Consider the following 24,320-nt stretch of genomic DNA (forward strand, 5'->3'; position numbering starts at 1 on the left):
AAACTTTTCAGAAGGGAATCAAACAAAAAAAAGGTAGTGATGAAGAGTTACCAGTAAATATTAGGAAATTTTATTCATTCGGCGATTGTCATATTTGACAATTATTCGAATTGATGATGAGGATTACTGTTGAAGAATAGAATCATGTAAATTGAATAATTTTTTCACCCAATGAAGTTCATCACTACGATGTGCAGGATAATATGGGCAAATATGAAGTCTGCAAATCCTCTCTCCGGACTGATGCCATGGAATTGACTTTTGTTTTGTGGGTTTACTTGCAGCCGCAGGCAAACTGAAATAAAAAGGAACAATCTCTCAACACTTGCAATACGTACACAGGAGAAAACCTAGAGCGTTTAGGTTAACCTCAAAGTTAAGTAGACCGAAACAATAACCAGATTTTAGGGGTACAAGTGAATAAAAATAACATGAAATGAGGTTCATACCGCCAAGAACGAAGCTTGAAACACAGGAAATAAAACCGCTGAGAAAACTGTTGAACGGAAAAGTTCCGACAAGACAACAGTAGACGAATTGGATGACGCCAGTGAGGAATATATACAATAAATAGGCGTCGATGATCTTCAATTTCTTCGGCGTGTTCTTAGAATACTCTTGCCAGAATTTACCCAACACAGCGATTACGGACATTTTCAATTCTCTTTTTGAAACTTTGTGGAACAATATTTCTGAACTGACGCGTGGCAAGCCGGCACACAACTTGGAATCAGAAACCAATGATCAGGGCAGTGATCAGAGCCAACGAATTCAGACTATCAGAGCCCCCGGACTCTGTCTAGGTGGCGCAAGCGACAGCCAATCAGCTCATTGAGCATGCTTATGTGGGATAATTCAAATTCAACTTAAGAACACTCATTGTCAGGCCTTCAGCCAACACTTGGTCAGTTCCTGGTCACGAACCCATGGAAAGATTTCTCAAATGAGGCATAGATATCTAACACTCATAATTTCAGTAACGAAGGAACTAAATTGAATTGAAGGAACTGAAAGCCATAGTCTGAACTTTTGCGCTCTCTGAAGTCTGAAATTCAATCTGCTGAACAAGAACTAAATGTAGCTACATCTGAACCCCATCGAGATATCTTAATTTTTTTGGTTTGCAAAGCAATAACTCGATCATTTTGAAAGGACAATTCGATTGGCAGATTTGGTTTTCTCAGCTTGAAGTGCATATAGGAAAATATAACGGCATGTAGAGAATTCTATTGAAATCGATTTAATCAAACTACGAATGGATTTTTGTCGATTTTCGACCGAAAAAATATTTCATTTTATATGCTATTCTTATGTATTTTGACCCCCGGAACCCGAAGTCACAAGTAAAATTGATCTATCTATAAAATTAGAAAAGTTATCGCTGATTTTTCACTTTTTGGAGTAGAAAAATGGAGATATCTCGATGGAAAAAAAATCTTAGCTCAAATCCACTCAACTCCAGCTAAGCTCGGGCTCCCTCGTAGACCGAGAAATCCGAATATTTCGACCCAAGCATGGATTGCGATGAATCAAAGCGGGTCTACGACTAAAACCAATCGATATATCCTATAATATTTCTGCTCCCAACAGCGAATAATTGATGATTACTCGATCGATTGCATGAAAAGATAATTTTGGCTTTCAGATTTGGATTCCTGAGCTGTTAATACGTGAGATTACCCTTGAGAAGCAAAAAAAAAAATCGATTTTTGGGCCAAAAGTAAAGTAGTTTGAAAATTGATTGTATTACACTTTTCTGACGTATTTTGACCTCAGGAATCCGAATCCGAAAGAAAAATTGATCTATCCCTAAAATTGACCGAGTTATCGCCAATTTTCAGCTTTTTGGGGTCAAAAATAAAAAATTGATTTTTTAGTCTATCTTAATGTAATTTGAGCTCAGGAATCCAAATCCGAAAGAATAATTGATCTATCTTGAAAAATGACCGAGTTATCCCCATTTTTTCGCATTTTTTGGTACAAATTTGAGGATATCTCCAAGGGAAAAAATCGTAGCTCAATTTGGACAACGGATTCGTGTTTCTGGGGTCAAAATACGTAAGAAAAGTCTCATTCGATCAATTTTAAAAAATAAAAATTTTTGGTCAAAATTTGAAAAAATCGTAAGGGGTACCCCTTGGAAAAATCTCAAATTTTGGCCAAAAATTTTTATTTTTAAAAATTGATCGTATGGCACTTTTCTTATGTATTTTGACCTCAGGAACACGAATCCGTTGTCCAAATTGAGCTGCGATTTTTTCCCTTCGAGATATCTCAATTTTTTTGCTCCAAAAAGCGAAGAATCAGCCATAACTTTTTTAATTTTATAGATAGATCAATTTTACTTTTGAATTCGGGTTCCAGGGGTCAAAATACAAAAGAGTAGCATATAAAATGAAATATTTTTTTTTGGTCGAAAATCGACAAAATTCTAAGGGGTACCCCTTTGGATTTCTTCGATTTTTGGGCCAAAAATGAACTATTTTCAAAATCGATCGAATAGCGCTATTCTGAACTAGTTGGAGCCCATGAACACGAGTCTGTCAACTCCATTGAGCTACGAATTAATTCCATTCAAACATCTCTACTTTTCTGCTATAAAAAACAACAAATTGGCAAAGGCATTCTTCAATCAGAGCTCTCGTCTTTGAGTTACGGATTTTCGGAGAGTCACGATTTTTACAAAAACTAAAATTTTCTGATGTCTGTGTTTTTTTTTCCCATGTATCTGAATGCATATCATTTTTTGAACTTGATGAAACTTCGTCAATGCCTTGAAGGGTCTCATAAATTATGCTCAGTCCACTAATTCACGCCAAAAGTCAAGACTTTCAAGCTAGGATTTATAAACAAAATCCATGGCCACAAAAACGTCTTGAAAATTCGAGATTTCATCTTCTAGCGGGTTGCGCTCGAGCGCTCTCGATTTCGTTCGTACTGCAACCGCCGCGCGGCGTAACGCCTCACGCCCTGCGCTCGCACCACGCTCAGCTTTCTCGCACCAAAATCCACATCTATAAAACATTAGGGTAATGTACTCCGCACGGAGTTCGGTGTCGAGCTCCGGCTCACCCAATCAAAAGGAATGAAGACTTCACTTCTCCCACTACCCAATTTTTATACGTGCGACAGACGTCTTGACCGCCGGCACGTGCCAGAATTTAAACAAAATTTATGGCTTTTTAATAGGTGATGAAGTGTGAAATCACAGCTTTGATTTTTTTTCTGCTCCCATTGTGGGCAGGTGTCAGACGAGCTGTCAACACCTGACGAAGATGTTGTTCACACCTCGTAAATTACCCCTTTGATCCTCTCAAGTGGCGGCATTCCTTGCAGTGATTTTTCCGCGAATTTCTATATGACCGTTTAGGGAAGTAAATATGTACAAATGCTGTACATGCTTGTATAGTTCAGAGTACACTGAAAGAATTCATTACTGTCACGTATAGCCACACTAAAGCATACGTCTGTAGTTCAGAATCGGAGGCCCCAAGTGTACAGGATATAAAAAAAATTTAGAAATTTTTTTTTTCGTACATTACGCTATAGTACATCATGAGAGGGGGTGACAGACATCATTCGGTAATTTCCGAGCTCACGATAGTCAAAACAACTTTTTTGTTTCGAAATTATTAATATTTGAATTATATCTTCGTATTAAATTGAGCAGTTCATCACCAACACTTGTTGTTTCGCAACTAAAAAATGGAGATATCCTGATTGGTTCTAATCTCAGCCTAATTCAGTCAATTGGTTTAATTTTCGGCCTTAAAATCAAGAAACATTCCTTGGAGTACCCTTACGGATTTTTTCTTGGACATCAACTTTTTAGAATAGAAGCTGGAAGATATTAGAATTTCTACGATTTTGGAGCTCGAATTTACATCTTTTCCAAATCGTTTGCGTAACCCGTGTCCGTCGTATTTTAAATTAAGTGATCACTTTTTTCAGAAGAAAACTTTCCTATTTTTGAACTACGGATATAATTAAACTGTGTTTGGTAAAGTATTATATAATAGTTATTCATTGAATCACTGACGGATACAGGAACCATACATCGTTCTCTTGATCAGCCTATCGCTATGGTAAGTTACTAAGCGCCAGTGGGTAACTACATAGGTATTATATGTATGTATACTACCCTTAGTTCCCAAAGCTGATATACGTAGTATATAACACACAAATACAATTCATTCTTTGTACGTACGAGGATAGAACTAGATTAACCTACATGAAAAAAATGGATATTGGGATTTTTGCGAACTTGTACTCTCGTGTAAGCAGCGATTTACCATTTCAGAGTTACTATTTTAAAATTTGCTCAGCAATACTGAAAACGTCTCATGAAACCACGTTGTACATCAATGTTGACTGACTTCAATCGATTTCCTCATCTGTATGCTTACGTGAAATATGGAAAGTACAAGTGCTTCGTCAAAAAACGCCCGCCTCGTGATTCCTTGATTGATTTCGATATTTATGAAACTATTCTTCTATTTCATTGTAAAATTACTATTTGGTAAACCTAACATACGTTATACAATTAATAATGCAAAGTTTTTGTCTTTCACAGCTCACATGGCATCAACTTGACGCTCATCATTTTTCCTTATAATCGTCCAGTCCATTCACTCATCGCAGATTCTATAGTAGCAATTGATTGTTTGCTCGTAATCGTCAAGTCCGTTAAAGTCAAATGTCTCGTGGAACAGACTTTCGACGTGTTTAACATCAAATCGGGAACCACTCCCCCGCGATATCGGAAAACGACGTTTTAGAAACGTCGTTTAACTCGAGGTACTTGTTGTCGGCGGTGAGGCAGAGAAGCTTGTCCAATTGCTGTCGTAACACCGTAAAAGTTGGCCGATCCCTAGGCTTCTCGATCCAACAGGAAAGCATCAGATTGTATCTAGATTTGAGAAAAAGACAACGCGTCGTGGCGGCAAAATCGCTGTAGCGAAAAATCTATAAGTATTTCTAATTCATCGGACTGGAACTTACAGAGCAGCGCTGCAGTTTGGCGGCCGTTCCATCCTGTAACCGGATCGCAATCGCTTCAGAATTTCATTAGCTGGAATCCCCGGATATGGACTACTTCCCAGAGTGACGATTTCCCACAGGAGGATTCCAAAGGACCAACTGAAGCGGTTGATAAAATTATTGAGAATTAGAAAAATGATCCCTCAGAACGTACTCGAGATTCAGTACTCACACGTCACTGTACGTGCTGTAGACCTGATGTGTGAGCGCCTCAATGGCCAACCACTTCACGGGAAGTCGTCCGTTTCCCTGTTTTTTATATACATTCTCTTGATAGATATCCCTGCTCAGTCCAAAATCTGATATCTTGACGGTACGGTCCTCGCAAACGAGCACGTTTCTTGCCGCTAGATCACGGTGAACGACTCTATTCGACGAGAGAAACTCCTACAGCAAATCACACGTGAAATCTATCAATTGGTTCGATATAGGATGAGATGAAAGAAATCTCTTACCATTCCCGTGGCAATCTGACGACCGAAATTTAGAAGATCGGTTACCGTGACCGTCTCGGTGGCGTTGGAAGAATCTAAGCAAACAGAAAGAACGTGTAATGGAAATGTATATTTTGATTCGGCGGATCTTTAAGAATTTTTTTCCTCGCTCACCTTGATCGAGATCGTAGCCACGATTTGCTACAGAACTCGTAACGCGAACATCTTCGCTCACTGCTGTATGAAACGATATCGTGCAGATTGTAAGTTAAAATTATTATGGCAAAAAAAATTAAATGCATACGCATATATACGTACGAGACGAGGATAAATCCTTCTTTCGTTCATCTCCGACCGGAACTCCGTTGGGGCTAGAGGAAGGCGGGGTCGTTTCGTAGCGATTTCTCGATGTGATCACCGACACGGTGGCTTCTTCGTGTATCTGTAGACCACGATCTGGATCGTTAATACCGGGATATCGAGTTTCCACTCCCATGGTGTTTTTTCGAAGACTCACCGCACGCAAAAAAAAAAGTAAATCACCCTTTGAGCAGAATTCCACGATTAAAAAAGGCCGCGGTTTTATCGTGCAGCACCCCACCAAAGAAACGATGTTCGGATGCTGGCCGACTGACTTCATCATTCTTATCTCGCGTTCAAAATCTCTGAGATCCTCCGCGCTCGGATTTTCTGTGATAAAAATTGATGAATTAAAGAATACAAACGTATGATTGTAAAATCGATCATTCGTCACGGTGTACACTCGGGCAGACATACCTCGGAGCATTTTTACGGCCACATCCGTGTAGTGTCCACGATTATCTCTGAGACTTCCAAGCCTCACGATCCCGAAGGCACCCCTCCCGAGAACCCGTTTGATCTCCAATAGTTCCGGATCAATCTCATACTCGTCCATTGCGGTCAGCAGACTCTTGACTATATGGAGGGTGGAGGCATAGATATATTGAACTATACGCTGCTTTACTTACAGAATTACGTAATACCCCATGATTCGCTCAACAGGTCAATATATCTGTGGTGGAGACAAGGGGAGACGACTCGTGTGGGACTTTGAATATTTTAACCCTGAATTTCAAAAGTTTCTAAACATTAATTTTTCTTGGCGTTCTATTTCTACGCAGACGATTGCGTTTACTTTGAAAACGAATGTCCCCGATCATTTGAAAATCATGTTCGTCATTTGGAAAAAGACAGATGATTAATAATTGAGGGAAATTGATGAGCTATTCACTTGGCAGATATGTTTACTCATTTTCATTTTTGTTTCTTGAATTGACTTTAAACGATTTGGAAAATCGATTCGAGGATATTTGAATATTTGAGGAGGAAAAGTCCTGATTAATGTATAGATATCGTGTTTTCGCAGATATCGTTGACTGAAGATCAGATTTTCAGTCAACTGGAAAAACTATTTTCCAAACAATAAAATATCCACGAATCGATTTTCCAAATCGTTTAGAACCTCTACCCTCCATACTCTTAACTCCAACTACGAATGGCTCTGGATCTCCGACGTCCTTTATCATCTCCCGAGCCGCATCCTTCTGATCTGGACTCTGATAAGGAGCGATCAGATGTCCTTCCGTTATATTCTAATCGTGATGAAAATGTTTTGTTAGAAAGAAAAAAAATCATTACCATCTGTGGCGGGCGGGCGACTTGTGTAGGGAAAAGGCGTACAAAACGGCCTAGGCGGGTAAAACGATATCTATTCTTTTCAAAACCGTAAACAAAGATTCGATGATTGATTTTGTAACTAGTACATCATTTCGTGCGCCTCTCCTCTACATTATAACTAGGATCACCTTGAAATTATTCGATCTCGTTTCCCTAACATTCCGTCTCCCATGCCTGTGATAAGCGCAAGCTACGGTCCCGACAACGATTGCCACGATTGCCAGTAGGGTCATCACGATGGTCCCGGTTTTCGAGATGATCAGTTCTTTTGAATTACCACAATTAGATTATTTTCAATCTGCAGATACATCAGAGTAGTTTAATCTAATTCATTTCCTCCCCACACATAATTATATAAATAACCGATAGTTGGTATACCAATAATCTTTTATTTCGAACGATTACCTCTTGACACGTTCGTAGATTTTGGCTCCGCGCGAAAATTTGCCCTTACATATTTGCCGAGTCCGCCTGCGGACGAACCCCCGATGGCCACGTCATATTGCGACGGAATTTGGACCTCCGTAAAAATTGCTTCAGTCGAATTCTACGAGATGAAAATTTTTTGTGGACATTCGCACACGTACGCTCGACGATCGAACGAAAAGCAACAAAACAAATTGTGATTAACTTAAAAACTCACCCCGGAAACATTGCACGTCAAAAGATGTCCCGAAATAATGTCTATCGGGTGAAGATAGACCACGAAAAAATCGGGTATTAATTTTGGTTCGTCCCACGTCACGATAACGTTGTAAGTATTATTTCCCAATGGTATCGCCTCTGCGTTCAGACCCGTCACTTCAGGAGGTGCTAATCGCAGAGCACATGTATATTATTGTATAATTGCAGGTGACTTATGAGAACATAATTTATAACGTTTGATATCAGATATTGGGCTTACCGCACATGGTTAAATTCCCATAAATTTCTAAACACGTAGGTGTGCGTACGATCATCGACGTTTTGGTGCTGGTCGAACTACTCCGAGTCAGCGCCGCTGCCTGTATGGTATATTCGACGCCAAGTTCTAAGCCCTCGAAATTCGCTTCGAAGATCGTTGGCTGATTGACAAAAATTCACATATTCTTAACTCTAAGTTTTTCTTTTCATTAGAGATACGAAAATTACTCGGTTACCTCCTGCAGCGTTATCAATTTATTGATATTCACGACGGTTCGGCATATCACCTCGTAAACGCAGCTTCGTTCTTGAAACAGGAATAGAAAAAAAAATAAAAGATTTACATAAACGTACACCTTCGCGTTATATCTTATCCGTAACGTTTCTCGATTGGATAACTTACCTTTGTTCGGTGTAAAACTAACTACTAATCTCATACGCAGTGGATTTTCGGAATCGACTTCAAGGCTTTTTTGCGATACTTGTTCAACGCCGCTAGGTATGTAAGCGTCTGGAATTATACGAGCGTATTCATATAGATATAACGAGTCCGATACCGTCGACGAAAGCTTTTCAGAAAATGAGATATTATTTCAAGGATTATATTTGCGAGTGTGTTGCACGGGCACGGTATACCTATGTACCTTTCTTAGTCTCGATCCAGTCGGTTTCTTCGGGCTTAGAGAACCCGTCGATGAAGATGCGATGTAAACGAAATTGATAGCGTGTGCCTGGCGACAAGCCCGTGATCGATTCCTTGGTCAAGTTAGTCTATAAAAAGAAATATACGATCTCGTCTCCAGTCAATCTGACGAAATCCTTTCTTTTCTTTTTTTTTTTTTTTTCTTTCAAATCACTCTTAAGAAGCGAAAACGCGTAAAAAACACTCGATTTTTAAAATATGACGCTCTTTATGCGACTGACAAATGTACATTCATACTTACTATCAGCGGATCACTCCAGTTTCCAAATTTCATTCGTCGATCTATAATGAATAATCCAGGACTATGAGTGATAGCGATGTATTCCACGTCTTGACATACGAGGGTAAAATTTGCCTGTGCTTCTTCGTCGAGCGCTGACGACCGATCAAAAAATTAATATAAATATTAACTGCGCGTGATTTTTCGATCGTCGTAACAAAAAAAAAAAAAAAATTTCAAAAATCTTCTGGACGAGTGTAACCGACGGTATAAAACGAACGAAGAGAGGGAAACAACAAGAAATTCTTTTATTTCGAACTCTGCCTGTTTTTTGCCCACGAACGACAACATGGTTCAGATTCAGATCGCGACGACTCGCCATAAAAAGGAAACGGTTTAACAAAAAAATGCCGGTGGTGGGGCTTTTTAATACGACAGAACGATACGCTCTAAACTCGTAGAATGTAGGACATTTGTTAACTCGTCACGTAGAACCGCTTCCCGAAATATAAGTGAGTGCGCGAACGTCAAAAACTATGGCATATGATTAAACACGGTGACTGATTCTCAACCGAAAGTCCGACTCGTCTGATAAATCCCATTATGCTAATATTTCACGTCTACATAGGTATGTTTCAGGCCAGTCGCCCGATAATCCTTCCTTCCGAATACTTTGGTTCAACGTACCGCGCCTCTGTCCAAAGAATTTTCCAAGATTTGTTCGATATTTATTTTTTTCATTTCACCTGCACATTCAGCGATACGAAACGAGTGATTTTTTATACGAGGTAAATCGATAGACAGTTCTTACCTTTGATATTTTTTGGTTTCTGGGTACAATTCCTCATACACTCTATCTGAAAAATATTAGAAGTGCATTGGTTCGATTGAATAATTGTTTGGTTTGAAGGGAATGTTTTTTTTTTTTTTCCAGCGATTCCATTAAAACGCAAGGTAGTAAATTTTCCTTTCAGTATTGAATAAAATACACCGCATTCTTGTTGTTCAAATTAATGATGCGGACTTTAGATTCTATGGAAGCACGTGCTCCGCACAGAAATTGCTGTTAAAAGGTCGTTCAATTCGGTCATGGCGTGCGATAGGTATATATTCGTATAGTCCGATTATTCCGCTATATCCAAATAAGTAAGAGTTAACCACGTAAGATTTATAATAATGACGGCGGAATATCGGATAGGAATACAACTGCACCAAAACCGTTGATTATTTACGAACGAATATATGTTTATAAAATATAACTGAAGGGCGTCGTACAATAAACTATACATATAGTTTACTCACATCCGTTAAATACCCGTATACGCTATATAACTAGTGAGAAAACGTGCTACTACAGCGGCGTCTATTTTAATAACGCAACACCGAGTATAATATTTTATGTAGATGCGGATACATAGGTATTATATACCGTGTACATGTATTATTATACCATATAGGTACGCTATTCCTTAGCTCGCTCGTTCTTCGATTCATATTTATTCATCGAAATTCAATCCGTCTACGCTCCCATAGCCGACAGCGTCGCGCGAATTTTTATTATTATCACGATTATCATAATTTTCAGTATTTTTTTTTTTTCTTTCGATATTTCCTTTTTTTTACTCCTTTCATTTTGCTGTTCGATTTGGTTTAGTTATTTTCTATTTTACTTTGTTTTTAATTCTCTTAAATATCATTATGTAGGTACTTGGGCGGCGGTTGCTTCGAAATCTCGACTCGATGGTAAAGTACATTAGGGTATATAAATAAAGGGTATATATATATATAGATTAGAAAATTGTAATAAAATTTCTGATCCAATATACATATATTATAATATGGGCTCGTGATCGTCGTTCAACCTTGCTAAATTTTATTCACAGGGCGATATAATTCAACGCAGGGTCCGTGATGTATACGCATCAACATGTACACCTATTTAATACATATATATGTGTACAAATATCGTATAGCGTGTATTTGACTTTATCGATTTTGTATTCGTACGAGAAGCTGATCTGGATCGATATACGAAAGAGTCTGATATATTCTCAGGCTGTACAGAATAAATATATTGTTTTTTTTTCTTCTTCCTTTTTTTATATCCCCGTCGTTCATTCTTTCGTTCCCATGAACATACGTGTACGAGGCATTTCACGCCAAATCGACCGACCCGCTGCCACCCTCTGGGTAATTGTAATTTTTTTTCGTTCCTGCAGCTTTGTACATACATTGCAATGGTGCGAAAAAATGAACGATATTGAAAAATAAGAATTCGATAACTACTCTAGAAAAAGTTTCTTCATTAAAATGAGAATTTTTGTAACCATTTCGCGATTTCAAGTAAATCTAATATTTAGAGGTGAATTTAACATGGATTGCTCATTTGGGTTGAAAATAAGTAAGTCGAAGAACCACGTGCCCCTTTGTTCTCCGTATGGCAACCGCAAAAAATATGTATAGGATGTCCGCAGTGCCGTGATAAAATGCCGTAGTTTTTTACGTTCTATATTAAAGTCGCTGAGACAATAATTTTTCAAGATTTTACAGCTAGGGGATGAATTGTTGAAATTTTGCAAAGCACTGCACAAGATTTGCACAGGTATAAAGTACAGGTACACGATGAAGAACTATTCGTGAATGTATCAAAAGTCGGCTCAAAGTTGACTTGAAAAATATTTCATTCAGATCAAATATAGACGAGCAGCAGCAAGAACTGGCAGTCGATGATTTCCGATCTGCAATCGAATGGATCTATGTTCCCCCAAAGCCGTTGCGCGCGATAGCTACTCTCAAAAAAAAAACCGACGGTTATTTATGCGTGTGCGTTAAATCAGATTGTGTGCCTAAATGCCGCGTGCGAATGGGATCACCTCGGGCTAGGATGTGTGTGACATCCAAGAAAACGGCAGTGAAAACCGGGAAAAAACTGCATCGACCGACTCAGAATTTTTACCGTAGCTGCAGAGATTACATACACCTTGTTCAGTTTTATTCATCTCGTGTACAATGTGAATACAAAAATGTAAATAACCCGATATGGTGAACTCAGATAAGGCGATACATATGTAAAATGTTTGAAAACCGGTGAAATAACGCTGTCGGTCATACAATAAAATATCCTACAAACGACTCGAAAGAAACAAATCCACGTCACGAATTTATGGGATCGACGTCGGTTTCGATCTATGACATACAAGATGATCAATATTCTATACCGATCTCCACAGTTTGCGATAATCAAAAGACTCCGGAGTGCATCCTGTTTTCGTCTTTCAACGGTTGAAAGACCCTGCAGCAGAAACCAGGGTAAAGGGTTGTTGAACCGACGCCATTTTGAGGTCCCTGACTGCGATGTGCAGAGCACACAATAGAAGATCAACCGCTTACGGTGATGTAATCGAACGAGAAATGAGTTGAATTCTTTCAGGTATTATTACATAAGTCACAAATTTCTATTTCCTTTTTTTCCTCCCTCACAAACGATCCGTTGATCGAATGTATTCGGTGAGGTCCTCCGCGTCAAAATACGCGGATCTTCCGCCTCAACGGTTAATAGAAGATAACGATTTATTCTACATGCAGCAAAAATTCCAACTACCCGATACGATCGTTTCTTCTATCCGGCAACTGGAGCTTCAATTTCTTCTTCGACTCTATGAAATTTTTCATGTACAGAATTATTACCCTGGTAATTAATAAATCAGATTCAGCAGCTGCCCCTGCAGTGCGAGTGACAGTGACACGAGCAGCTTCTAATTGTCTCTTACGTGTCGTTACGAGCAGCTACGAGGTGGTAGTGAAAGTCCATTTGCAGAGGGGCGGAAATTCGCGTCCGTTGGAAATACAGACATAGTTATAACGGAGGTTTGAAAGCTCGAGCTTTCAGTCAGTGAGAAGTTTGTGAAAAAGTGCTCTGGATATATGTGTTGCATAACTTACGTCTTCACATTCCAGAATACACGTGGCGAGTAGCAAGGCGTCGTCAAAAGTCAATTCACAAAACGTAACGGCCACCCCCTGGAGAACGAGGAGAACGAATGTTGCGAACCAACTCATCGTCGTCGATTTAAAAGATTGCATTTAAAACGATAAAAATCGGTTCAGTTTCAGAGAGTCGAATTACGCGTGTATCGTACTCGGCGATGAAACCACAACCGGCTTCATAATGTTCGTAAGTCCCGAAATTGTCCTGCGCTTAACTTCTTCTTTTTTTATTGTGTGGTTAACGTCGTCCGAAGGACGATCAAAACTAATGATGTTTACAAACACTCGATAATCTACCACAGCCGATAGATAGATATAGATCCACGAATAAGTTTATTTCACGATGAAAACCGGCGATGGTTTCGAACCAACGTAAGATTACCCTCGATAACAGCGACTATGGAATATAAGCTCGGAGACGAGACGTTTTTCAATTCCGCTTATTCCGCACATTTCATTCGAGAATCAAAAAGTGTAAAACTGCAGCGGACGCGGTTTATTTGCGGCCGTCATCCGCAGGGTTTCATAACGAAAAAAAAAAAAAAATAGAATTGTGGGAAAATAGTTAAAAAAATTCAATAGCGGATCGGCTGCACACGCTAGTTATTCGATAGTACAGTTACTGCCGTCGTGATTGTGCGAATTCGAAATGGAAATAATTCACTGTTTGAGAAAAACGATCCGCAGCGGCGAAATGATCCGAGGTTTGAAATTATCTAACGAGAGAGGACCGCGGGAACTGCGCCACGCGTCGGTTGTTCTGATGTTGACAGTTGTAAAAATTGAATAAAAAGAACTGTTCCTCCTGCTGCAGAGACCAGGAAGAAGTTGGCGAAGCGACTGCGCGTAGCTGGTACCCAACGTTGGTGGTACCATACGATATGAATCCGAGATGGAAGTGGAAATGTGTGCCGTTTCAACAGGTCGCCGTAAGTCGCAGTTCGCCTTTTGTCGCATGTATAATCTCCCGACTCAATAACTCTTATAACTGACATGAGTCAACAACACCTATAGTTTCTGTAGGGTAATTGAAACTTGATTCGACTTTGCTTGTATTATTATCGCCTTTTAACGCGCCCCTTGTCACTGAACTCCGGATAATAATTCATGGCAAATAATATGCCGAATAAATCCCTCCAATTAAAATCAATCTGCTCGCGTAATATCGAGTCTAGTAATACCTATCTGAATTATTTCTACTCGGGAAGTTTTTCTCGATCCTTTTGCTTATTGTTCGATTCATTGATATAATCAGTGGGGAGGACTATCGTTCTCAAGTACAGGATACCGATTTTCGCGAGCTTCTGTAATCGCCAAGTTACTATTTTAATCTATCGCGCGCCTCTGCATTTTCTAAGTGAATTCGCGACCCGCATTTTTATGGCGTGTAAGAAACCAAGTCTGACCGTCTGGTTTTGCGTCTGACATTGGTAGAGGATCGAGCAAGGCTATGCGCGACGCGGGGTCTTTCTTTGGAGCTTCTGGCGGGGAATGCGGATGCCGGTTAGAGATTCGAAGGAAAAAAAATAGGACGCTATGGAAATAAAAAAAGGTCGACATAGTCTCGACGGTCTAGTAATTCTGACGTAACGGCCTTTCATGGTTTTGTATAGGGGAAACCGAAAAAAAAGAAAATCAACGGTGTGGCCAACGAAACGTTGTTACGACATCCGAACCGTTCCGAACGTCGGCCTTCAAACTCGTGCAAAAATCCTTCTGGGAACGATCGCGAAATTTAAAACTCTTGGGTCAAAACTTGATGAAAAAATTCATGAAAATTGCCAGGCTCTACAGAACCTTTTTGCCTATACATCGAAACAGGTTCTGGTAGACGATCTGTTGAACATTTATTGGGTTCATTTAAAAACCATACGTAGATTGTGAAACCTTCCCTCTTGAATTCGAATCAGCGGGAATTTCACTGTTCGAATAATTGAATGACATTTTCGCTGAAAAACCAACGACGAGTGAGAATTTCACTGGTTGGTTCGGTGACGAAATTTTTCGCTGAAAGAAACAGCGACTAGTCGCTGATTCTCAGTGGTGTACCTAGAGCTATTTGGATCAGCGAGTATTCGCTGATAATCAGCGCGATTTTGCTGTTTCGAATTTAGAGACTTAACAATCTTGTAGAAAACGAAGTATCAGTAGTTAACCGGTAGTTTGGTTGAATTGTTGTTTTGAACATCGGTGATTATCGATGGAATTTGATCAGCCCTTGAGAAATAGTAGGTTCTCCATTTTGCCGGTAACAAAATACGCGCGATACGTTGCATATTGCGTTGAGGATGGTGCATTAAAAAAATGAAAAAGCTTGTGGATTATGTATTTATGATTTATTTAGGGAATGATTTTTCCATAGTGTGTAAAAGTAATTCATCGGGAAGCCGACGAGCTGGTGTGGCGAATGCGGACTCTGCGACTCTTCATGAAGTCGATCCATGTTTGAGGTTACGTCCATATCTCCTTTCATCCTTGATCCGTGTGACGATTGATTATTTCGAGTAATTAGCGTTTATGTAATGGAATAATATTACTAGAAAGAACAAGGTAACCCCAAGGATGTTCGAAAAAACAGCCAACTGGACGTCGGTGATCATCTGAAAGCAAAAAGCCCTTACGGAATCACTTTTGGAAACGTGATAGTTAGAGACATTAAGATTGATGATTACGACATTCAAATACGCCGGATTTTTCGTCATCTTGAAAGGAATAAACCGGCAATAACTCCGATATCACAATTTCATACATACCTTGCGCTTTTCTTTGTTATTTGCAAAGTATTTCACAAAACGTCAAGAGCAAGACACGTTTTATTTACGTGGCATGCGTACATTCGTGGAACTTACGATATGCCCAAAAGCGCACTCACACGATTCATCTAGATACTCGCTGAGTGAATGAGAGCTTTTTTGCCCCGTCGATAAAGATGCGGGTGACTTAAACGCGAGACCAGAACGCGGTTTTCGCGGTTGATAAAACGAATAATGTTCCAAAGTTGCCTTAAACAACGATAGATGACAGTCAGAGTATGCCACGACAAGTAGATATTAATTAAAATGTTCCTTGTTTTTTTGCCGCTAATTAGACAATTTTCCAGACAAGAGAAGCTGGCGGAATAAACGACACGTGTTTAGACTCGTTATTACATCCTGTCTTGAAGATCGTCGCCTAACACTCTAATTTGATACCATTAAATTTACTTATGATAACGGAAAGTTAATATACCTATCTGTTGATGTCGAATTCGCGCGATAACAATTATTAAATTAGGTTCCTTCGATTGAGATAAATTAGTTGTTATCATCGCCAGAAAATCGTTTGAAATAACATAGAAATAGAAAATTTGTTCTTAATTCATTTTATCATTTCTCCGACCTGTTCGTAACGGAGATCGGTCAGTTCCGATAAAAGAAGGTCTTGTTATACGGTATTGGCCACCGCCTTCAAATAGCCTTAATGGGAAGATAATGTCTCACGGTGGACTGTGGATACATGAATTTAAAAATCCTCTACGTTTCACGTAACCCATTCGTACAGACTTATTCCACGTACTTATAAATATACCACATCAATGAAGCGATCATCGTTAGATATGCAAACGATTGTACGGCAGCCTATACCTAACATCGAGAATCATACGACCATCATCACTGCACGCTATCATTTATCTTTTATTTGCATAAAACAACGATTATATATATATATATCAGCTACATATGCGACGACTGTGGAGAACAATGCCGATGTTGTGAATCTCCTAGAATTTCACACGTCATGTTTGTGCAAACGCTAAAATTATACGCGATCGATGATCTTCTTCGACGATCCCATATCTATATGTATCAATCATCGTCGTTTTGAGGCAACGCGATCTTGATCTGCAGTAAAACAAGCCACCACATAGCCATCGACGAGATGAACTGGAAAAACCGATTATTATACCTTTGCAATAATGTGATCACCTCACTCGTTGCCCACCAATTATAGTTCCTCGCTCATCTGGCATGATACACGTAGGTATACCGTACGTTCGTAAACGGGGTGTATTTCACATTTTATGTTTTTAATTCCGAGTTCACAGTAATACCGATCGATCAACGATATTCCGTGAACGGAATTGAACTCTTTTTTATAACGACGTCTGCGGCGAGCCCCGGTGCACATTAATCACGTCGGATAATTCGGAACGAAGCATACGGTATACCTGTGATTTGGTTGTCGGCTGCCCAATGACAAATGACAGTTTTTAGAGGAGTTCGTACACGTTAACAAACTCGCACACTTAACGGATATCATTTTACCGCATCTACTTCGAAGCGAGCGATACAACTCGGAATATAATACCCTCATCAATATCCATACAACGAATTTATAAAACCGTTGCAGCTCAGTAATTAACCGCGAAACAATTACCGTGTGACTATTATTATCCTTGTTACAATACTCACGTCGCTCAGTGTTCTTCTTTCGATCGTGAAATTTCCCCCGACAACCAGTTCAACCTTCTTCACGTATATGGTATCGATGAATAAAAGTACCTTACGGATGTACAGATAAGCTTATGCATCGATCGTTTTCAAGAATATTCTTTCATCAATATATTACAAGATTTACCTCCCTAGCGTTGTCTTTCGATAATTTGTATGGCTGGAGTTCGAGGAGATCGTTTCTCAGGGCGTGCGTAAATTCCTCGATCATACGGTCAGCCGAATTGATAAATCCGTAGTAATGTATACCGAAGTATAGGATGCACACGATGAATCCGAGAAATTTTGGAGTCAGTACGGTGTGATGGGGACTCTGCATAGTCAGAAATAGGGAAACCGCGCAATAGCCGGATACGAAGAGGCAGAGGTAGTTGGCGGCGTTGTAAATACCGTACAGGTAGTAGACTGAAGATGAAAATTTCTCCATCATCGCGTAGACAGCGATCCATAATTTTCGGTAACTTTTGATGTCGACTCTCATCGGATTGGCCGCGAGTTCCTGAAAGGAGACTAACAAGATATCGAGAAACCGAAAGAACCGAAAGACCGAAACTTACCCTTTTCATGTTTTCTCGCAAGCTTCTCACCGCGCATGCAAATGCGTTACACTGAAGAGACCACCACACGGCAAAAACGGTGTACAGCGTGAGTTGGTGGTAAAAACCGACGGTTTCCTCGATCGTGAATGTTCCCAACAAAACCGTTTGAGCAATCGGTGTTACAACCGCCATCGTTATACCAAAACTCTGAATAACGATAAATTTAAGCCTGTAATCAAAGTTTATCGTTCTTCCGCTTGCGGATATGAAGTCTTCCTGCAAAATGAATATATCGTATTTTCATTTTTCCTCGTGTCTCGCGGCGCACGTACATGCAAATGGAAATAAATATTCGCTGTCGTGCGCTTTCCGAAGCTCCAAAAATAAGCACCGCCGATCATTCATCCGCAACTTACGTGCGATATATAAGTTATAAATTTCTAAAACCCGAGGGAAAATAGAAGAATAGAAAAATAGTTTACCTGATATCGAGTCCACATCGTAAGGTATTCCGCGATCCGTTCGCAGGACGGTCAACTGACCAGTTGAAAAAACCAGTGGAAAGACAGGGTGAATATGAAAATCAAATTGAAAAGGTACTGGTCGAACGGGAGCTCGGGATTCCAAAAGTCGACGATCTGAAACGGGAATACGTGGCGGGGAAATGCGGTCAACTCGAAAATAATCAGCGATTAAACTCGTGCGCACCTTGATACACATGGAATAAGTGACCCCACACGAGGTGACGAAGTAGACGAGAATCGAATAAAATGTACCGCCGGATATCCATCGAAATTTGTAGACTCCTGAAGAATATTATATGCAAAAAGTACATTACTCGCGCGTATACGCGGAGCCGGTCGGATGATCGAAGTAAATTTATTAATACATAATACGCTCGCTGACACACACACACACACAACCGAGTCGATTATACGTAGAGTTGAACCGCGAGTGCACATGCGGAGAACAATATAATCGTAAAAGCTTTGACGAAGTGCGTTGAAGCCGTTCGATTTCGTGACTCGAAGCAAAACATTTTTTAACCGTAACGTGTCTCGACGGCGCACACCGAGCTTACAGACGCTGCATTTTATTGCCGACTCTAATACATGTGTAAATATAATTAGGATCAGCTGACGATAATTTTATCAACGGAGAAAAATAAATGGGCTAATATAAAAGTGCGATCCACTTTGAAAACGGTGTTGTTAAAAACAACCGCGAAGTTACCACCGGCTACCGTACACGTACATCATAGATAAGCTATTTCAAATCGAACCTTGCGAATCTCTCGAGATCGGAAATACGCCGACGACGTATAAAATCATCAACAAAACTGCGGTCGATTTGTGATAGGCGTCCGTTGCGACCACCCGTTTCGACATCTTCATCGCGATTGTCGGATAAAGTTCGCGCCCGTCGTTGTGTCACCGTGCAGGAGGCGATGAACGACGTTAATATTTAATGATAGACCGATGCGCGATGTTCCTTAATTACGGGGCGCTTAAGCGCGGTATAGTTATAGTCCGCGACTTCTAGTTTGTGATTAAAAACTCGTCAGTGGATTATTACAGCCGCTGTCAAAACGTCTCAATTATTCGACTACCAGCTATAGGTATTATGTGCGCGCGATGAACGTCCGCGTAAAGTGTACTTTAAGTATCGAATTATTGGGCAAAACTCCCGTTCCACTAATTGCCGAAGCTATTAATAATTATTTTACCTTTACAACGAGCAGAAAGAGTAAAATTTTTCGACGGGTTCGAATCGCCGTATCAACCCCACTTCGCAGCCTCGTTTTTCCCCCCCTCCCCCCGTGTTCGGAGATGGAAGTTTCTTGTAACTTGTTTCGAAGAATTCAAGTTTATTCGCAGTTGCCTTCAAACGCAGATAACGTCTACATTTTGTGATATTATATTCCCGTCATAGAATGTAGCCGACAGGAAACGCGCGGTGCGTTCCGGTCAGGAAATGAATTTTCCTCGGAACCCCTGGGCTCTTGTGTGTGTTCCCGTTTTCCCATCGCGTAGTTCCCGATCGGCTAGTTTATTTCATTTGTTACCGCGGTATCGCAAATGAAAGTTTACGAAACCTACGCTATTTTACGATAGAATTTTGTCAGGTTCTCGTGGACTCGGACGCTGCTACTTTTGTCCAAGATAATTTCACACCTCTGCTGGAACGTTCGAAAAAAATTCGGGCGTATTGAAAAAATCTGAAAATTAATAAACGCCGGAGATATTTTTGGTACGAGCGGCAGTTCCTCTCTTCAAAGTTCTACCAGGCTTTCCGTCGTCGCCCCGCGTTGCGTCGGCTGTAAAACTAACAATACGGATGCAGCGGTGCAAGGGGTGTCACGGTGGGTGACGACGGGTCGGTCGGTCGACGGGCATTTTACATTTGCAATTTTTTTCTCTCTCGGTTTTTCTTCTTCTGGTTTGTTTTTTTTTTCTTTATTGCTTTCTTTTCGACTCTTGTTTCACGCTACATATAACTATATAGAACGCGACGTCCCGTTGCGTTGCTCCATAAGTTGCAGCGAGTCGCCCCTCCCCGGGTCTTTTTAGCCGGTCGCCTTTCGGGAACCCGACTTCCGTTCGCCTTTAAAATTTCAATTACCCCCCCCCCGACCTCCCCTGCCCGCGCTTTTTTACCTCCATATCCATGCGAAATTGATCATTACCGTAATTCGTTTTATCCATTAATTATTTAATTCGTTTACCTTTTTTATCGTAAAGTTTGAGGCGCGCACAGGTGTAGTAGCGGTACTAAAACCTGGAATTTTTGTGTCCGACGATTAAACAAACGTACCCGCGATGTGGATAAAACCGAGCGGGGTAATGTAACGTAATACGATTCTACCTGTATGTAAATCGTAGGTGTGTATCGCACCGCGGTTGTACACGCTGCGCCAGCCAGATTCCATCCGAACCGTGAAGAGTCTGAATATAAAAATGAAGAGTAGAAAAAAACTAAACGAAATAATAAAAGAAAATGAAAAAAAAAAAAAAAGGAAAAAAAAGGAACGAGTCATAAACTGGTAAATAGGTTGACCCATTTACCTTTGCTTATCGCACGGCACGGCGAGCAGCAACGAACGATGATGATTCACCGCCGCGAGTCGACGGTGCGGACGGTGGAGGCGGAGGCGGGTTGCTGACTAGTGAAAAAGGTATTAAAACGAGAACCTGAGTCAACTGAACTTGCGGACGGACGCGTTACAGTGGACCGTTTGTTGAAGCCCTCCGAAATTCCCTTCCCACCACCTCTCTTCACTTTCGTTATATCCCTTCGCATCATCCGCGCATCTCTTCTCTATTTTCTCCCCCTTTCGCGGAGGGTAACGACTGTTCCACGTCCATCTTTTGTCTCGGCACCTTCCCATACCTACTCCTAGTCGGTCCGTATCGACTTGTTTCTCTTTTTGCTCCAGCGTTATACATCTAATAACTATGAAATGAGCATTACGTACGAGCTCGTATACCTTCGGAAACTACGCGACCGACGAGAACGACCGGCAACCGATCTTACTCATCCGTGAGGAATTCATATATATACGTACGTATAATAGAGAATACGCTCGACAAATTTGTACATCGCATTCCTGACGTCCGACGGGTGGTTTGATCGATGTCCAAGGCCCCTCGTAAAGCTCTACGAAAGAGACCTACGAGGATACCCGAAAACACCCCAGGCAGGGCGTGGAGACGGTGCCCACGTCGTCCTTTGTACGACCATCGACAACGAGAAGACCCTGAAAATCGAAACGAAATCAATTCCCGATCCTTCACTCGAATCCGCCGCACGCGAATTTCACATCCGACGAGCCGACCCACGCCAGATATGAAAAATCAAAAACGAACGACGTACCATCCCCGGAAAAAATGGAAAACCATTTCGAGTCATCGTCGTGATGATTTTTTTTCCGTCCCTCCAGTTTCGCTGAAATTTTATTTCCGATTCACTACGGAGCGGTGTCGTCACGCCTACAGAATTTGTCACCGGTTCAGTGATCCCCCCTGTTAAATTATGCTGCAACGGGAGGATAACGCACAATACGTACGTAACGCATGCTATAGGTATATATCGCACGAAATGCACCAAACGTCCCGTGTGTATTGGAATTAATCTAAGCTTTACGACGCCAGAAAGTATCTATACGGTACAAATCGTAGGTATACCTAGGGGGTGACTCGTCGGCAATCGGTGAAAGATGACGGGGTAAATCGTTGTTACAAGCGTGAAAAATGACGGGGGTAGCCGCCCGGCGGCCCGCGGAGTCCCGGACGCGCCGAGGTGAGAGAAGAAACGAGGAGAGGGGGACGGTCGAGAGAGCGGAGAAGCGATGGAGTTCGAGCCGATATTGCGAGCAAAGGGCGCGCAACGCTCGACGAGGGTGTACCGCGGACCGTGCAGGCGCGGGGTGGCGCGAGGAGAGCAAATTTTCCCGTCCGATGATTATGAATAAAATATCCTAATGGATGAAGTTAACTCTGCAATTCCGCAGCGGCAGCGGATACGTCTAGAAAACTTTTTCCCATACACACACGCGGACACGTGCCTCCCTCCGTTCGACCACCCTTACGAATATGACGTACGCAAATGTGTACAAAGTTATCGACGATTATGAATTTTTTAAAAAAGACAAAGGAATCGATCATATCGAGTATTTATGGAGCGAAACGATACTCGTCGCGCAAGACGAACGGTAGGAATGACAGTATACATTATATGTGTCAACCGCAGCTGGAAACCTATTCTCGTTTAGGAGCGTTCGTTATCGCACGTTTTTATCGAGCGTCGAAGGTTGTAGATACAACGGGGAGGACGTAGTCCACAGAAATGGGTATCTTGTGGCGAAAAGGCGTGGCTTTGTCGAGAGGGAGAGTGGAGAAAATTTGTGAAAAATCACACGGGGGTATCGAACGTCTTCACGCGCCCATAAGTCGTCAATGTATACGGAGTTGACGGGGTTTCGAGTCGCGTGGGTCTTGTAGGGCCCGAGCACGGCGTGGAATATTTACGCTCTCTCGTCTCTATGTGTACATGTAACACCGCGACGATATCTCCGACGTATCATTCGTGTATAGGGTATATACGAAGCGCACTAATACGCGATACCTGCTTCATCCAGAGCGTTTCGTTACCCCATCCATATTAATGACGGTTCGGGTCCGCGTTCATTTCAATCTCGCATTCACGATGTGTAGTCAGCGCGTGGGTAACCGGACACACAACGTACGCACTTATACACACGACGTGCGATAACGTGCATCAGGTAGAGTGGACACACTGCATCATAACCCGGGAGCTCTGTACCTCGAAGAGTTCGGACACAGCGCGACTCTTCCCCCCGGAGCCGCACGGGGACTCGTGCGGCCCTAAGAATTCTAATGATCGAAAGATTGAAATCGATGCGGCTGAAACGTAGTGATTTTCAATATTGTCGCGAAGATTATTGAGAATGTTTCCGGTATCGTCGACTCCTTCATCACCGATTGAATTTCGTTAAAAAGAACATTTCAATTTTTTCTTGCTTTATTTTTTTCGATTAAGCGATCAATCGGAAGTACACCGTTGATCGTATATCATTAATTTATCTGCGGCATATAAAAGCGAGTTCTTATTGATAAAAATAATGATACGTTGTCTGCGCAGCTGCATGTAGCTGCTAAAGGATCACTGTATCGTGACCACGCGTTGGACTTGTTGCGCGCGTTTATCGGGAGCAGCGGCTGTTGCAGCAATTCATATAATTTTATATGTGTACGCGTTGTACACATGTGTGTCTCTAAATAATTTTTTTTTTTTTCTTTTTCTTTCACTTATTTTCCTACGACCGTATCTCCCCACCTATGTAGGAGTATATTCACGACCTATTCTCACCAACAATAGACGATTTATATATATACATATACATATATATATGTTATTATTATTTTAATTTAAACGCATCAGCAAACAATTAATCTCTCGCCTTTTATCCGTTCCGGCAAGATAATACAATGGAGGTCAACGCGTAGATTTTTACACGCAGCACCCACATCGTGTTTTATCTATTTAACTACGATTGTTGGTAACGCGATTCACGATCCGATTCCTCTAATCCCCTCGAATTTTTCTCCCCTGTATCATTTTTTTTTTTCATTCCTTTTTTTTTCTACTTATCCTACCGAGAATTAAAATTTACACCGATATATTTTACCGGTACCCACCGCGATCGGAACGTCTGGCATCCGTTCACCGGGGGCGACTGCGATATTCCACGCAGGTATTCGAAAGGAAATTTGAAAAAATAAAAGA

General features: G+C 41.0%; 4 protein-coding genes across 13 annotated transcripts; all 4 read right to left on the bottom strand.

Moving 5' to 3' along the window:
• Positions 1-47: 47 nt before the first annotated feature.
• LOC105689566 (dolichyl-diphosphooligosaccharide--protein glycosyltransferase subunit DAD1) lies at positions 48-752 on the bottom strand. Its single transcript, XM_012406660.4, has 2 exons — positions 450-752; positions 48-295 (listed from the first exon to the last, which is right to left on the bottom strand). The coding sequence occupies exons 1-2, from the start codon at positions 652-654 to the stop codon at positions 165-167; spliced, it is 336 nt and encodes a 111-aa protein (XP_012262083.1). The 5' UTR covers positions 655-752; the 3' UTR covers positions 48-164.
• Positions 753-4,001: 3,249 nt separating this feature from the next.
• Positions 4,002-13,843, bottom strand: LOC105689540 (tyrosine-protein kinase receptor torso). 8 transcript variants are annotated; one of them, XM_048653565.1, is made up of 19 exons: positions 12,941-13,843; positions 9,810-9,855; positions 9,020-9,153; positions 8,720-8,846; positions 8,479-8,586; positions 8,312-8,382; positions 8,077-8,236; positions 7,816-7,985; positions 7,578-7,719; positions 7,301-7,437; positions 6,958-7,087; positions 6,252-6,410; positions 5,992-6,164; positions 5,793-5,916; positions 5,649-5,708; positions 5,496-5,569; positions 5,213-5,427; positions 5,002-5,139; positions 4,002-4,909 (listed from the first exon to the last, which is right to left on the bottom strand). In XM_048653565.1, exons 1-19 carry the CDS (start codon positions 13,079-13,081, stop codon positions 4,732-4,734), a joined length of 2,487 nt encoding a protein of 828 aa, XP_048509522.1. In that variant the 5' UTR covers positions 13,082-13,843; the 3' UTR covers positions 4,002-4,731. The 8 variants fall into 8 exon arrangements, with proteins under 8 accessions (XP_048509522.1, XP_020710013.2, XP_048509523.1 ...); XM_020854354.2 differs by having other exon boundaries at positions 5,649-5,711; XM_048653566.1 differs by having other exon boundaries at positions 5,649-5,711; positions 5,793-6,164; positions 9,810-9,851.
• A 1,463-nt stretch (positions 13,844-15,306) lies between these two features.
• LOC105689554 (dolichyl-diphosphooligosaccharide--protein glycosyltransferase subunit 4) lies at positions 15,307-15,585 on the bottom strand. Its single transcript, XM_012406640.3, has one exon. The coding sequence runs from the start codon at positions 15,583-15,585 to the stop codon at positions 15,481-15,483; it is 105 nt and encodes a 34-aa protein (XP_012262063.1). The 3' UTR covers positions 15,307-15,480.
• A 565-nt stretch (positions 15,586-16,150) lies between these two features.
• On the bottom strand, positions 16,151-24,279 carry LOC105689537 (gustatory and odorant receptor 22-like). Of its 3 annotated transcripts, XM_048653732.1 has the most exons (8): positions 21,580-24,279; positions 21,080-21,467; positions 18,723-20,959; positions 18,497-18,652; positions 18,033-18,290; positions 17,603-17,974; positions 17,437-17,526; positions 16,151-16,908 (listed from the first exon to the last, which is right to left on the bottom strand). In XM_048653732.1, exons 4-8 carry the CDS (start codon positions 18,512-18,514, stop codon positions 16,831-16,833), a joined length of 816 nt encoding a protein of 271 aa, XP_048509689.1. In that variant the 5' UTR covers positions 18,515-18,652; positions 18,723-20,959; positions 21,080-21,467; positions 21,580-24,279; the 3' UTR covers positions 16,151-16,830. The 3 variants fall into 3 exon arrangements, with proteins under 3 accessions (XP_048509689.1, XP_048509692.1, XP_048509690.1); XM_048653735.1 differs by lacking the exon at positions 21,080-21,467 and having other exon boundaries at positions 18,723-18,820; XM_048653733.1 differs by lacking the exon at positions 21,580-24,279 and having other exon boundaries at positions 21,080-21,560.
• Positions 24,280-24,320: the final 41 nt, after the last annotated feature.

The sequence above is a fragment of the Athalia rosae genome, chromosome 4, assembly GCF_917208135.1.
Source record: "Athalia rosae chromosome 4, iyAthRosa1.1, whole genome shotgun sequence".
Classification (NCBI taxonomy): Eukaryota; Metazoa; Arthropoda; class Insecta; order Hymenoptera; family Athaliidae; genus Athalia; species Athalia rosae.

Excerpts from the sequence above, each read along its gene's own strand:
- LOC105689537 (XM_048653735.1), bottom strand. Across the intron at positions 17,527-17,602 it reads CGAAAGACAACGCTAGGGAG|GTACTTTTATTCATCGATAC; the intron begins GTAAATCTTGTA and ends TACATCCGTAAG. Across the intron at positions 16,909-17,436 it reads AAAGAAGAACACTGAGCGAC|TTCATCTCGTCGATGGCTAT; the intron begins GTGAGTATTGTA and ends CGGTTTTTCCAG.
- LOC105689540 (XM_048653562.1), bottom strand. The coding sequence starts at position 13,081 with ATGCAATCTTTTAAATCGACGACGATGAGTTGGTTCGCAACATTCGTT. Across the intron at positions 7,720-7,815 it reads TGACGTGCAATGTTTCCGGG|AATTCGACTGAAGCAATTTT; the intron begins GTGAGTTTTTAA and ends TTCATCTCGTAG. Across the intron at positions 7,088-7,300 it reads CGAGATCGAATAATTTCAAG|AATATAACGGAAGGACATCT; the intron begins GTGATCCTAGTT and ends CATCACGATTAG.
- LOC105689554 (XM_012406640.3), bottom strand. The coding sequence starts at position 15,585 with ATGATCACCGACGTCCAGTTGGCTGTTTTTTCGAACATCCTTGGGGTT.
- LOC105689566 (XM_012406660.4), bottom strand. The coding sequence starts at position 654 with ATGTCCGTAATCGCTGTGTTGGGTAAATTCTGGCAAGAGTATTCTAAG. Across the intron at positions 296-449 it reads TTCAAGCTTCGTTCTTGGCG|TTTGCCTGCGGCTGCAAGTA; the intron begins GTATGAACCTCA and ends TTTTTATTTCAG.